Source organism: Sinocyclocheilus anshuiensis, unplaced genomic scaffold (genome assembly GCF_001515605.1).
Source record: "Sinocyclocheilus anshuiensis isolate Anshui unplaced genomic scaffold, SAMN03320099.WGS_v1.1 scaffold808, whole genome shotgun sequence".
Lineage (NCBI taxonomy): Eukaryota > Metazoa > Chordata > Actinopteri > Cypriniformes > Cyprinidae > Sinocyclocheilus > Sinocyclocheilus anshuiensis.
The window spans coordinates 358,439-370,938 of NW_015555751.1; the positions used below are offsets into that span (position 1 = coordinate 358,439).

The window sequence follows — 12,500 nt, forward strand, 5'->3', positions numbered from 1 at the left end:
TATATATATATATATATATATATATATATAAAGTCGGCGTCTCGGCGTTGAGTGCCATTTCATCAGAAACTTACGTATGAGAAGTGGCAGCAGCGACTCGTGTGCAAACTGTATAGCACGGCAGGGCACGCAATGCTCGCTCATGTTATTTTAGGGAACCGAGGTTACGTTTAGTAACCGGAGCGTTCCCTTTCAAAATGGTCTCTCACATGGCGCGAATCACGCTTGGGGAACGATGTTCAGTAGCACCGTGCTATAAGCGCAGAACAAAAAGGCATCCTGCAAGCTCAATTATCTCCAATGGAGACTCTGCTGGACCAAACCCAGGAGGAGGCCATGCACCTAGTGGAGTGGGCCCTCACTCTAATGGGGCACTTTGAGCCCACTGAGGTGTAAGCCAAGGCTACAGCATCAACTATCCAGTGGGATAATCTCTGCTTCGTGACTGGCAGCCCTTTAGACCGGCCTCCAAAGCACACATAGAGCTGCTCTGTTTGCAGACACTAGATAGAGCTCTCTATATATGTCCAGAGGGCCCGGACCAGGCAAAACAAGTTAGCACCCCGGTCATTCTCTGACCCGGGGAGAGCTAAAAGGGTAATGACCTGTGCTCTGAATGGAGTAGAGAGCACTTTTGGCACATAGGTGAGTGGGACAGGGCAAGCACTGAGAGTGGAAATAAAGCCTCCAACACCCAGAACTGTACAGGGGATTGGAAGGCAAGTGCAAGATTCCTTTGAGGGATGACCATCCTCGGCGTGACTTAACCCTCTCCTCTTCTCTCCTGATGGATCAGGACGGCTTCTGTGGCTCAGGGTCCAACGTCACCTTCAGGCAGGGGCCGTTGCACTTGGGGATGGGGAAGTGCTTGACAGTCTGAGGGCGCTGTCGGAGCTCAGGCTCTGGCTTGTACTGAGGCGGAGTTGGTGACAGAGCAGGCTTCGCAGACTGTTGAGTCGAAACAGCCGCTGAGCTGGAGTGCTTGGGCAGGAACTGGTGCAAGGCTTGTGACGACTTCTGTGCTGCAGTGAAGTGTTCTTCGAATCTGTCCACAGCTGGTCCAAACAGCCCGGTGGTGGAGACTGGGGAGTTGAGGAAGGCGGTCCTGTCTGCATCTTTGATCTGTGTAAGGTTTAACCAGAGGCGGCGCTTGAGCACCACCAGGCTGGCCAATGACCTGCCCATCGCCTGGGCAGTCATCTATGTAGCACGTAAGGCCAGGACAGTCGCGCTGCACATGTCCTTGAAAGCAGCAGGAACTGGGCTGGACTCATTCATGGCTCTGAGGAGTTTGGCTTGAAAAACCTGGAGGACCGCCATAGTGGGGAGCGCTGAGCCAGCTTGTCCAGACATGGAATAGGCCCTACCCGCTAGGGCCGAGGTGGTCCTGTAGAGCTTGGATGGATAAACAGCCTTGGTTTTCCATCCCTGAGCCACAGGTGGGCAGAGATGCATGGCAACAGCCTCTTCAAGAGGGGGCAGCTTCTTATAGCCCCTTTGCTCGGCACCATCAATGGAGGTGAGGGCAGCAGAAGCAGAAGAATGGACGCGGGCTGAGTAGGGGGCACACCACTACTTGGTAAGTTCATCATGAACTTCCGGGAAGAATGTTGCAGGTCTCTGACGGGGAGCTCGTTGACGACACCCTGGCAGGAACCATTGATCAAGGCGGCTGTGGCCGGGCTTTTCTTGTGCTGACCACTCCAAGCTGAGCTCTTCAACGGCATTCATGAGGATGCAGATAAGCTCGCTGTCAACACTAGGCCTGACATCACGGGAACCAATGGGCGGAAGGGAGCCGGGGTCCTCCACGGAGCATTACCAATCCTCCGCATTAGAGGCTGCCAATGAGTCATCAGCAGCATCCTCCTCGGATCCTTCAAAAGAGACCATACCACTCGCTAAAGATGAGAGGCGCTGATCCTCGCAGGAGAACAACACAGAGGAATCATCTCACTGGGGGGACAGTGAGACATGTGGGCCCTGTGTCAGCGTGAACTTGCTCGTGCCCATCTGCTCAGCCCTCTGACTCCGCTGTTTCTTCCTCCGAGGTTCCTGGGAGGAGAGAAACAGGAGAGCGCGAGGGGCAGGACCGCATTCACTACAGAAAGTCATCCCTGAACGTAGCGAGGCGAGACTTATGCTCTCACAATGAGAGCAGTCCGTCTCCATGAGTGCTGTCTCAACGTGAGCACAGCCCAGGCAAGTAACGCACTCATTGTGCTCATCCGAGGTGTGCAGGGGTGCCCTGCACATGCCACGCTCGTGGTGCGACATTTTGCAACAAACTTCGAAGAAATTGGCTTTTAATCTTCAGCAGAATGCAGCAGGGAGAAGTGCTGCGAGAAAGAGAGTCTTTCCTCTGCCAGGGCTCTTCTATGGTGAGTAGCAGGTAGAAAGATTCTGTCAGCTCCGCTCATTTTCCCAGGCTGAAATGCCATTGGTTTGTGCAGCTGCACAAACGTTAACAAATCAGGCATCAGTATTCAGAGGAAAACGGAGTTACCCCCCCTAGATCAGGGGTGGGCAACTGGCGGCCCGCGGCCCAGTGTCTTTTAGTACGGCCCGCTGGATCATATTAGGGTGTACTCACATTAGGCGTTTTGAACCGTGCCCGAGCGCGTTTGACCCCCAAAGCCCGGTTCATTTGATTAGTGTGAGCACTCCGTGCAGCGCTCAGGTGCGGTTCGTTTAGTCGGCCCTGGCCCGGTTGGAAGAGGTGGGCCAGGGCATAAAACTTCTATTACTACTACTACACTACACTTTTCAATTAATTTAATTCAATCAAGTATATTTAGGTTTATAATGGCTCTGGTTCTTACCTTATTGATGAACAGAAAATGTAGTTTGCGAGTAAAGCTGCAAATTATTTCATTAACGTCATCTGCCTCAATTTTCTGATACATACAAGTGAAAATCAATGCACGGCATAAATTATAAATTAATTATTATTAATTATTCAGTAGAATATTAGCGAAAGTGGTTTTCTCCGTTATTTCATACATGACGTAAGCATGCTCCGGCCCGGAATGTTTAGTGCAAGTGTGAGTGCAGGCCAGCGGGGGAGTGGGGAGGGGGATAATCGCGCTCGTGCTCGGTTCAAGGTAAACGTGCCTAGTGTGAGTACACCCTTAGACTCAGATGATCAATTTTAAAACACATGAAAAGCAAGTCACATAAAGATTGCTTTCAGTTTATGATGTTAATACTATCTCCAACCAGGAGAGGTCGCTAGTTTCCAGCCGCTCCCGTATTAATTTCAGTGTAGTAGGACGTGCACTCTAATGTTAACATTAACAAATAATAAATGAGAAACTGACCATGAGAACAGTATTTTCCAGTCAAGATGGTAAACAGATTATCTTTTTACAAAATTCAAGGGGATACCCATATGTTTGAAAATCTGTATTTTATTTAAATCCCCATCACACCACTGCTCACAAACAATGGAGACGCCAGAGTTGCACTTGCCTCAAATTTCAAAGGTAAAATTCATAGTCAACAAAAGCATTTTGCCAAATGCATGACAGAAATGTTTGCACTGAACTATGTTCTTATTAGGGTTTCCGCAGGTCCTTAAAATGCCTTCAGTTAAATTTTTACATTTAAGGCCATGGAAACTCTTAAATGGTACAAAAAGTCTAAATTATAAGAGGTCTTTGGGGACGGAAAGACAAGAATTGCTATATGGATTAATATGACGATTAAACTTCAAAAGGCTACGATTTAACTTAATAAACTTGAGCGCTGCACATCAGCTTTGTGTACTGTGGTTACCGGGAACACCACTATATTTCTGCAGTTCCGAAAGTGAAACCTGCTGGCAGAGAATGAATTTGCTTTTTCAATAAGCCCATCTGCTATTTTTGCTACATATTTTTAAATGTGAACCAGTGGATCGACAAAAAGCTAATGCATTATACAAATCTAAACAATTAAGACACTAATATATATTTATATGTTAATTAATATAATAATTAATTGATAATAATTGTTTAAATATAATAATTTATCATTTTGACGCATCCCTTTTCTTAAAAATTGTTTAAAGGCTGATATGTGAAGTGCAGATCTTAAAAAGGTCTTTAAAGGATTTAAAAAATCCTGCAGATACCAGGTTATTTTATGGTACCATTTGGAATACCTATTTTTTTGAATAAGCCCTTTTTAACTGTACTCTTAGGTTGTTTTGTGAATGTTCTGTAGGCCACTAATAAAAAAGGACCTCTGTACATTTGTTTGTTGCAAATTTACAGACAATGCAATTGAGATGTTTACATTGGCTTGTTGGGGTAATATTTCTGTCCACTGACAACAAAGTTTTCCTTTGGAATTAGCATAACTGCACAAGTTTATAGTTAATAAAATCTTTAAAAACAAATTACATTAGTTATACTTTAATTTCCTTCAATAAAAAGGAAATTGCATAAGACGGTGTAAAAGGTGTGTGGATGTGGATTAGTAATCTGGCCCCTTGGTATAAAGGAGAAAAAATGCTGGCCTTCGTCACTAGCAAAGTTGCCCATCCCTGCCCTAGATTCATGCTATATGACAGACATTTCGAAAGGGAACTTAACATACACAAAACAAAACTATTGTATAAAAAAAATGAATGGGCACACACCTGGCTTCTTCCTGCTTGCGTTTCTCCTCTGCGATTCTCTCCTTCTCAGCGATGATCTCTGACGAGGACAGTTCTCTCAGCAGCTGATTTAAGACTTCACTCACAACCGTTTCCAACTCACTGTCACTCACACTACAGGACACACATGGGCACACACATTAAGACACAAACACTATGATGAAAATTTGTTTAGGCTTAAATGGAAGTGAAATCTTCTGGCTGACAAATAAAACCTGTAGGTCAGAACAGAAAAAGTTTCTACCTGAGGGCTGCAGACACATATTCAGCAGCTGCATGGGTTATATCAGAGACCTCAGCTTCCACTACCTCATTCAGCACCACATCCACCTCTGCCATTATATTCTGCCAGAGATCACAGCATCATCAGTGAGCTTATGTATGCACCACAGTGTAGGACTTTGTAGTTAAGGCTGAAAAGTGTCTCACCTGATCTGTGTAGGCTGGTTCTGGTTTGGGTGGAGGAGATGGAGGTCGGACTGGTTGTGGGGCTAATATGGGTTGGAAAACCAGCTGTGTCACCACAGAAAGAGTGGATTCTGTTTGGTTCTTCTCTCCGGTTTCCTCCGTGTCATCAGGTTTAACAGGCTTTGTCGTGCCAGGGTGGTCCACGAACAGCCGTGGTTCATCCAGAAGCCTTGTTGTCACCTGAGGCCTGGAGTCAGGCTCCATCAAGGGCTTCAACTCCTGCCTCTGTGGATGAGCTGCCAAAGACAAGGATTAAAATATTTATAGTAAGTACAAGTATACTCTAATGTTCACTAATGAACTAAGAATCAAAATGCATCCACACCCTTCAGGGCAACTGGTGGAGGCTCAGAAGACAGACCGTCTCCTGTGTACTTGTTGGAGTCAAAGCTGCAAACGGGATTGTGCTGGGCCGGGTTGGGCAGTGGTCCACCGTTCACCACCTCACCAATCAGAACAGTTCTCTTCCTTTCAATGACCATAGACTTCTTCTGCGGTAAAGAGAAATCAGGCTCCTGATAGGCTGTGCGGCTAAGTTCTACCATGCTGGATGAGAGACAAAATAAGGCATTAGTTTTCAAAAATTCCGCATCTCCAAAATAACTTTGGACACTATCGCATTGAGAAAATATCTAACTTCTAAATCTAAAAATTTACCAAAAAAATTACAAAATTACAAAGAAAATAAGTAGGACATACCCATCATTGATAGTAAGGCCATACTGTTGAATAAAATCTGTGGCTTCACTGGCATTGCGGAACATGAGCATTCTAACAAAGTCCTCGATTGGAAAAATGGTGGATCTTTGGGATCCAACAGTAAAGGCTACATTGAGGATTTTCAGTGCCTTGCTTCTCACCTAAACAAACAAAGACAAAAAACATGTTGTAATTAAAGAATAAGGTGTATCGAATGCCAAAACACTTCATAAATACTGGCTATACAACTACCTTCTGGGTAAGATTAATTTACCTGATTGAAGTATCTGTGAAGTATGCAGCTGCTCAAATAAGAAGCTGCACTCACAAGTTTAAAGAACCGGACAAAGTTATTGCTATTGAGTGCTGCAAAGGCCTGCACAGCAAAATCCACCTCTCGAGACTCCCGTACCTCTTTACGGAACTGCTGCACCTCACTGAATTGACACAAAACAAATCAATTTGTATCCTTTAATCCATCACTGCAAATATGTGTATTACCTATTTACATTTTATAAGTTCATGAATTGAATCCATAAACTTGGTATTGTTAGTGACATTATCTACTGTTTGAGCTACAGGAATGTCTTGACTATTGCAATGTTTTTTTACGCTGTTCTTAATGGACTGCCTAAAAGACAAAATAGTGTTCTGGTTATCTTTACTGCAAAAAAAAAAAAAAAGACAATAAAAGCAAGGTTTTACCGAAGAATATCTCCATCATTGAGTTTAAGCAACACATTGTATTGGCGGAACTCTGCTTCATTGGGGCAGTACACCTCCTTAGTGTCTAAGTCTTGATACATCTCCTTTAGACTCTGCAGGCATTTTGTCATATTCTCATTGTTGATCTTTGCGTCAAAAGACATCATGGGTTCCTGGCAGAGGTGATGGGCGCAGTGAATGTGGAAACGGGTACATTTCTCAATGAGTGATACTGTTTCTGGATCGCATAGATGCTGCTGGGTAATGTCCTGCAAGACAGGTTTAGACATATAATTATTACAAAAAAAGACATAACGGCAACATAATATTTGCATTTTAATTCAATCGGTTTTAAATATTTTAATTAAAATCAACAGTTAGACACCTTAGAAATAAGGCCTTAGATCAAGCAATTCAAGTTGTTATGCCCACCTTACGAATTCCTCTGGTTCTGTTCCAGACAAAGTCATACCAGTCACGGTAATTGCCCTCACCCTGGTCCATAATCTGAGTTACGAGATAGTCCATAGTCATGCTTAGCACAGGAAGTGGTCTAAGCTCATGAGGGAGAGGTTCTTCCTGATCGGCCGAAGACCTGCTATACTCTTTGATGGTAGCAAAATGATCCACCTATGCAGAAGGGGAGGATTTAGTCAATTTACTCAAAAAGTAACCAATGCATTCAAAGCAAGTAACAGTGTACTATAAAAACATTAAAGGCTTCCAAACATTAATATTTATCACTTTAATTAATATTAATTACAATAAATAAAGTGAGTTGTCATTTTAACTCTGCCACAAAACATTAAACTCCAATAAAAACATTTTCCTTTCAGATCATTACTGGACTGTATTATGATCAACACAAACCTTCTCTGTATCTGGAATAACCTCAAAGACGCTCAGCTGGTTGCGGGTTTCTCTCATATACCGCTCTTTCTCTGGGCACATATCAGGGCATGTTCCCACAAACACTTTGGACATATCCAGGTCTGTTCTCTTGGGTCGAGCTTCAGAGACAAAAATATATTTTTTTGCCCAATAATTTATATTCAAATATAAATATAAATAAAACAAGCAGCATAAATAATATTATATCACATAAAATATACTTTTATAATTCTATACTAATAATAATACATGCTGCATTTACTTTATTATAAGTTCAGTACTAGATTGTATCAGAGCCAATTAAGGCTTTACCTTGCCGTAAAATCTTGTCTCTCTGCTCTAGGAGGCGGTATCTCTCCTCTGCTGTTTCAGCCACCTGACCAATCAGAGGCTGCAGTACTGAGGGCAGGTTAATAATAGGTCGTTCTACGCTCCGCTCCTCTGAGACTGAATCCAGTGGTGCCTCAATCTCAAATTGGAGTATTTTAGCAACAGCCAATTTTTGGATTGGAGAGCTATAACATAAAAACCACATGCAGAAATAAATAATTAGGCCAAAAAGAATCATGCAAAGGGACTGTTTGATATTACACGTCTTAAATTACCTTTTAGTAAGGGAGCTAGTGGTGCTGATGGGCACTGCTCTGGTAAGAGGCTTACGACTAGGGGAGGACTGCAAAAATGCAGCACCAGATTCTGAGTCCCCTGTCAAATCTTTGACTTCTGAAAGTCTAGCAGCCTTTTCACTTGGACCTGTAAGTGACAATCACTTCATAAGCATGTTTATGTATGTATGTATGTATTTGTTTATTTATGTTTTAACGCCATATCAGCAACAATGGCTATATTCATGGCAACATTAACAATATAATTTCAATACATCATTTACAATAATATAAAATTTTCTTAGGAAACTATTATTATACATAATAATATATTATGTATAATAATACTGTCTTCTAGTATATTTTCTGAATAACATTGTTTATTGTTTATAATTTAAAATTGGACATTCTATTAAAATATGTTTTACATTCAAAATATTCTTGAACAAGTCACAGACTGGTTTCTCTTCTCCTTTCAATAAATATGAATGAGTGAGTCTTGAATGTCCAAGTCAACATCTTGTATATACAACTTCATAAGCATAATAGCATGAAAATTAACATTTAGTTAACATTAGTGCTTCTGCTTAATTAAGACCAAAACAAGGTATAAAATCACATTTACACAGCATATCTCCAACATTTTTTTCAGATGTTCATCAGTCTAAAGCAAAGAAAAAGCTATCATGTCCTAATTTTCTGTTAGCTCCTGTGTTGTTAAATTAGATTTGTATAGTAACTTTTAGCAGCAGCAAAAAAATAAATAAATGTGAAAAAGTGAACTTCACCTAAACAAGTTTAGTAGGGCCGGATTTGTTTCAGTGGAGATTTCAGTTCGAAGCAATACCAAAGATTATATAATTGGAATATTTTAATAAATGTTCTTTCTACATTTTTATTCTTCAAAAACACTGTTAGTGCATTCATTTCTTTAAATCATTTTTGTCAACAATATATTTTAATTAAAATAGTTAAATTATCAAAACCTTTTTCATCTTTCTTTTATTATACTGATTAAATAAACACTTCATTTTCAGCAGTAATTCTATTGGTGACATTAACAAGAACAGCCTTTTGAAGTTTAACAGTCCCACAAGGCCAAACCAAATTTTGACTTAAATTAGATTAATTGCACTGTCATGGTACACATTAAATATTACATTTAATAAATTAAGATTTTTACTTAATTTAATTAAACAGCAAACAAACTTCTAAATAGTACTGTTACTCACTTTGCTTTTTTCTTTGCCAAAATATGTGAATTTCAGTCCTCTGGAACAGCTTTCCTTTCTTTTTGGCTTTGGCTGCAGATGCCTGGAAGGCAAGAGACACTTCATCTAAATAATCACAAACACATACATTAAATGTAACTACTTTTGTGGCAATGAGCATTTTGTACTATGCATTTCACTAGACATGCTCACATGATCTTGGAAATGCACAATGGCCAGATTTTTCTGAGGCCTGCAATACACCTTAAGCACTTTCCCAAAGTGCCCAAAATGCTGTATGACAAGGTCCTTCTTGTTGAGGTTGGGTGGGATGCCTTTGCACTGTATAACAGTGGCATCAGTAGGAGAGAGACCAGCCAAACTGTCTGTGCTCTCCTTTCGAGAAGCACGTCTACCTGGAGTGTGTGTCTGTGGTTCAGGCATGAGTGCTACAAAGACAAGTGATCACAACAATGTTAGCAAGAAAAATAATTTCAAAATAGCTTAGGATAAAAATTAGAGATATTATAGACCCATATTGTAGACTTTTTTTTAACATTTATCAGATTCAGTCGATATTGAATGTTTAATTATGAATGTTTTTTTTACACCTTTTTATATTGAGAACACCAATAATTAAATAACACTTTTAAATGTAATCATCAATAAATCTCAAAATAAATATCCATTTTTCATACTGTACATTATAATGTTGTGATGTCTAAATTCACTTGTAGCTTGTAGGTTTTTGTTATTTACTTAATTCACTTACTTTAATTTATCTTCAAAATAGTAAAGAAATAGTACAGAATATTTGTCAATAACATGAAAATAATCTAATTTTAATATTGGTGCGCTACTGAAGAAAAATCACAAGAGAAGACATGTAACTTACAAACTTCCTCTGCTTTTTTCAGTACTGTGGGAGCCTGCGATCTTGGAGGTATAGTGACCACATCACTGACTGGACCAGGTGGATCTGGTCTATCTGAAGGATGATCTTCTCTCTTCACTGGAGTGACTTTGGATTTCATTAGCTCAGACAATGCATTGAGAAAAAGCCCTCCAACTGGGCCACGAGTTCTCAGCAGCGGGCGTTTGGCAGGTTGTCTTGGTCCATCTGCACCAGTCTCACTATTGCTTTTAGATGCATTTGGATCAACCGGCTCCTCTTTACGTTTTATGCCAAAACCCACAAAAGCTGTTTCTCCTCCACTGCTCTGTCCATTAGCTGCTCTATCCTCCATTCTTTGTGGGGCTTCAGTTTTTGGGACCCCAAATCCAAAGGATCCAATGCCAGTACCACCAAATGCAGGCATTTTGGTATCTGATTGAGACTGAAGGGTCTGTGCTGTGAAGCTGAAGGTGGACGGAGTCGTGGGCTGAGAAGCAGGCGTACTGCTGCTGGAAGGGTTGGCTGGCTGAGAGAAGGTGAACTGAATGCTGCTGCCACCACCGAGCGTCTCCTTTTGTGCAAAATTAGCATTAGAAAATGAGACAGAAGGAGCTGCTGCTGGCTGTGAGAAGCTGAAGCCCAGAGCGCTTGGCTTAACGCATGAGAACAGTGAACCACTGGAGGAATTCTCCATAGTACTAGTTACGGCCTTGGACGATCCAACAGGTTCAGAGGCTGAAGACAGATTTGAGCCGGGAGGTTCGGGGCTGACACTGAAAATAGGTTTGAAAACGGCATCATTGGGTGGCTTGAAACTAAACTGGTTCCCACCGGTGGGATTATCAGTCCTACACCCTGTTGTGGAGCTGGATGTGGCAGTGGGTACAGAGAGGGCAGAAAGCTGACCAAAACTGGGCTGGTTGGTAACAGTGCTGCTGAAGCTGGTCATAGATTGCGTGGCACTGGAGGAAATACCAAATGCAGAAGGCTGACCAAAAGCAGAGGTCTGATCAAAAGCAGACATCTGATTCTGTCCTGTAGCTTGAGAATATGAAGGCGGTGGTTGTCCAAATCCAAGTGTGCCTTGACCCAAACTTGACTGCCCAAAGGCCGGGGCTGTTCCCAGAAAAGAGAATGATGATGGCTGCCCCAATCCTTGTGATAACCCACCTGTCTGGCCAAAAGTAGGTGTCTGGCTAAAGACAGAAGACTGTGGCGTTGGCTGGCCAAAAGCTGGCTGACTAAAAGCAGAAGGTTGTCCAAAACCAACACCATGTGCCGGGTTCTGCTGGGCATAGGACTGAAATGGGTTTCCAGACTGATTACTGTCGTTTGGTGCATGAAAGGCAGTTTGTGGTCTACCAAAGATGTTTGAAGGATTCATGATGGCTGGAACAACAGTTGTTAAGATTTACTGATGTGATACTGAGCAAATCATCAAATGGTCATTACCAACATCTTCTGAATCCTCTAAAACAAAGATACAAAACAGTTACATATGACTTTCCAGTTAATCTAAAACCAAATGTAAAATTATATATACAAATAATGTCTGCATAATATGTGCAAACCCAAATTAAACATGTTTTTAAGAGCTCAAATAGGAAATGATAAAGACGAAAAGCTGCTCTAAACACTGAACGCTTTTAACTTCGCAAATTCCCAAAACCAACCACCTGAATACTAATAATATTTGTATGTATTTAATTTACCTACATTATATATGCAAAAAGTCAAAAACACTCAAATCGAAAAGAAACAAAAACTGCAAATACTTGCAACGGTGCTGTTCTCTTCTTCTTCTTGTACGACTTTATGGCGGTTGACAAGCCAACTTATGGTGTATTACCGCCACCAACTGGACTGGAGTGTGACGCATTAACGGGAAAGAGGGAAAAAGGAACCCAAAAAAACTAAACAAAAAAACAAACAAAAAAAAAAAAAAACCCCATTCCATAAATAAATAAAACAACCGGTAGTATTATTATGACATTTAAATTCTACTTTCTAATCCTGTTATCTTCAGATAACTAAGAATTTCTCTCATAGTACTTGTCTGTCCTGAGGCACAACTTAAAAGATTTGATATAGTGAAATTAATTACTCCTATGTTTCTCAGTTTCTTAAATAACTCCTCTCTTTCTTTGGTATATACTGCACAATGTAAAAGTACATGCTCAATAGTCTCTGCTTCACTGGATGTAGTACACAATCCTGACTGATGTTTCACTATTGTGAATAATGAATGATTTAAACCAGAATGTCCTATTCGAAGTCGAGTAATTATTATGTCTTCTTTTCTCGGTGCTGTTCTCGTCGCAGTCGGACAGTATTATGTTTATCTCTCTTCTTCGTGAACTGTCTCCTTGATTAAACGCGAGTCG

At 41.2% G+C, this 12,500-nt stretch overlaps 1 protein-coding gene across 3 annotated transcripts in view; it reads right to left on the reverse strand.

Moving 5' to 3' along the window:
* Positions 1-11,919, reverse strand: part of LOC107673745 (germinal-center associated nuclear protein-like) — a 19,588-nt gene extending 7,669 nt beyond the window's left edge. For 2 of the 3 annotated variants that reach the window (XM_016467510.1, XM_016467508.1), the window contains exons 1-15: positions 11,892-11,919; positions 10,117-11,586; positions 9,435-9,670; positions 9,243-9,324; positions 8,011-8,158; positions 7,718-7,920; positions 7,385-7,524; positions 6,947-7,144; positions 6,515-6,783; positions 6,084-6,246; positions 5,810-5,970; positions 5,436-5,656; positions 5,072-5,346; positions 4,887-4,987; positions 4,625-4,756 (exon numbers count right to left, since the gene is read on the reverse strand). In XM_016467510.1, coding sequence (XP_016322996.1) covers positions 4,625-4,756; positions 4,887-4,987; positions 5,072-5,346; positions 5,436-5,656; positions 5,810-5,970; positions 6,084-6,246; positions 6,515-6,783; positions 6,947-7,144; positions 7,385-7,524; positions 7,718-7,920; positions 8,011-8,158; positions 9,243-9,324; positions 9,435-9,670; positions 10,117-11,500 — 3,713 coding nt within the window. In that variant the 5' untranslated portion in view covers positions 11,501-11,586; positions 11,892-11,919. Of the gene's footprint in view, positions 1-4,624; positions 4,757-4,886; positions 4,988-5,071; positions 5,347-5,435; positions 5,657-5,809; positions 5,971-6,083; positions 6,247-6,514; positions 6,784-6,946; positions 7,145-7,384; positions 7,525-7,717; positions 7,921-8,010; positions 8,159-9,242; positions 9,325-9,434; positions 9,671-10,116; positions 11,587-11,832; positions 11,870-11,891 lie in introns of those variants that run through there. The other variant, XM_016467509.1, reaches the window with a different exon arrangement.
* Between the last annotated feature and the right edge of the window lie 581 nt (positions 11,920-12,500).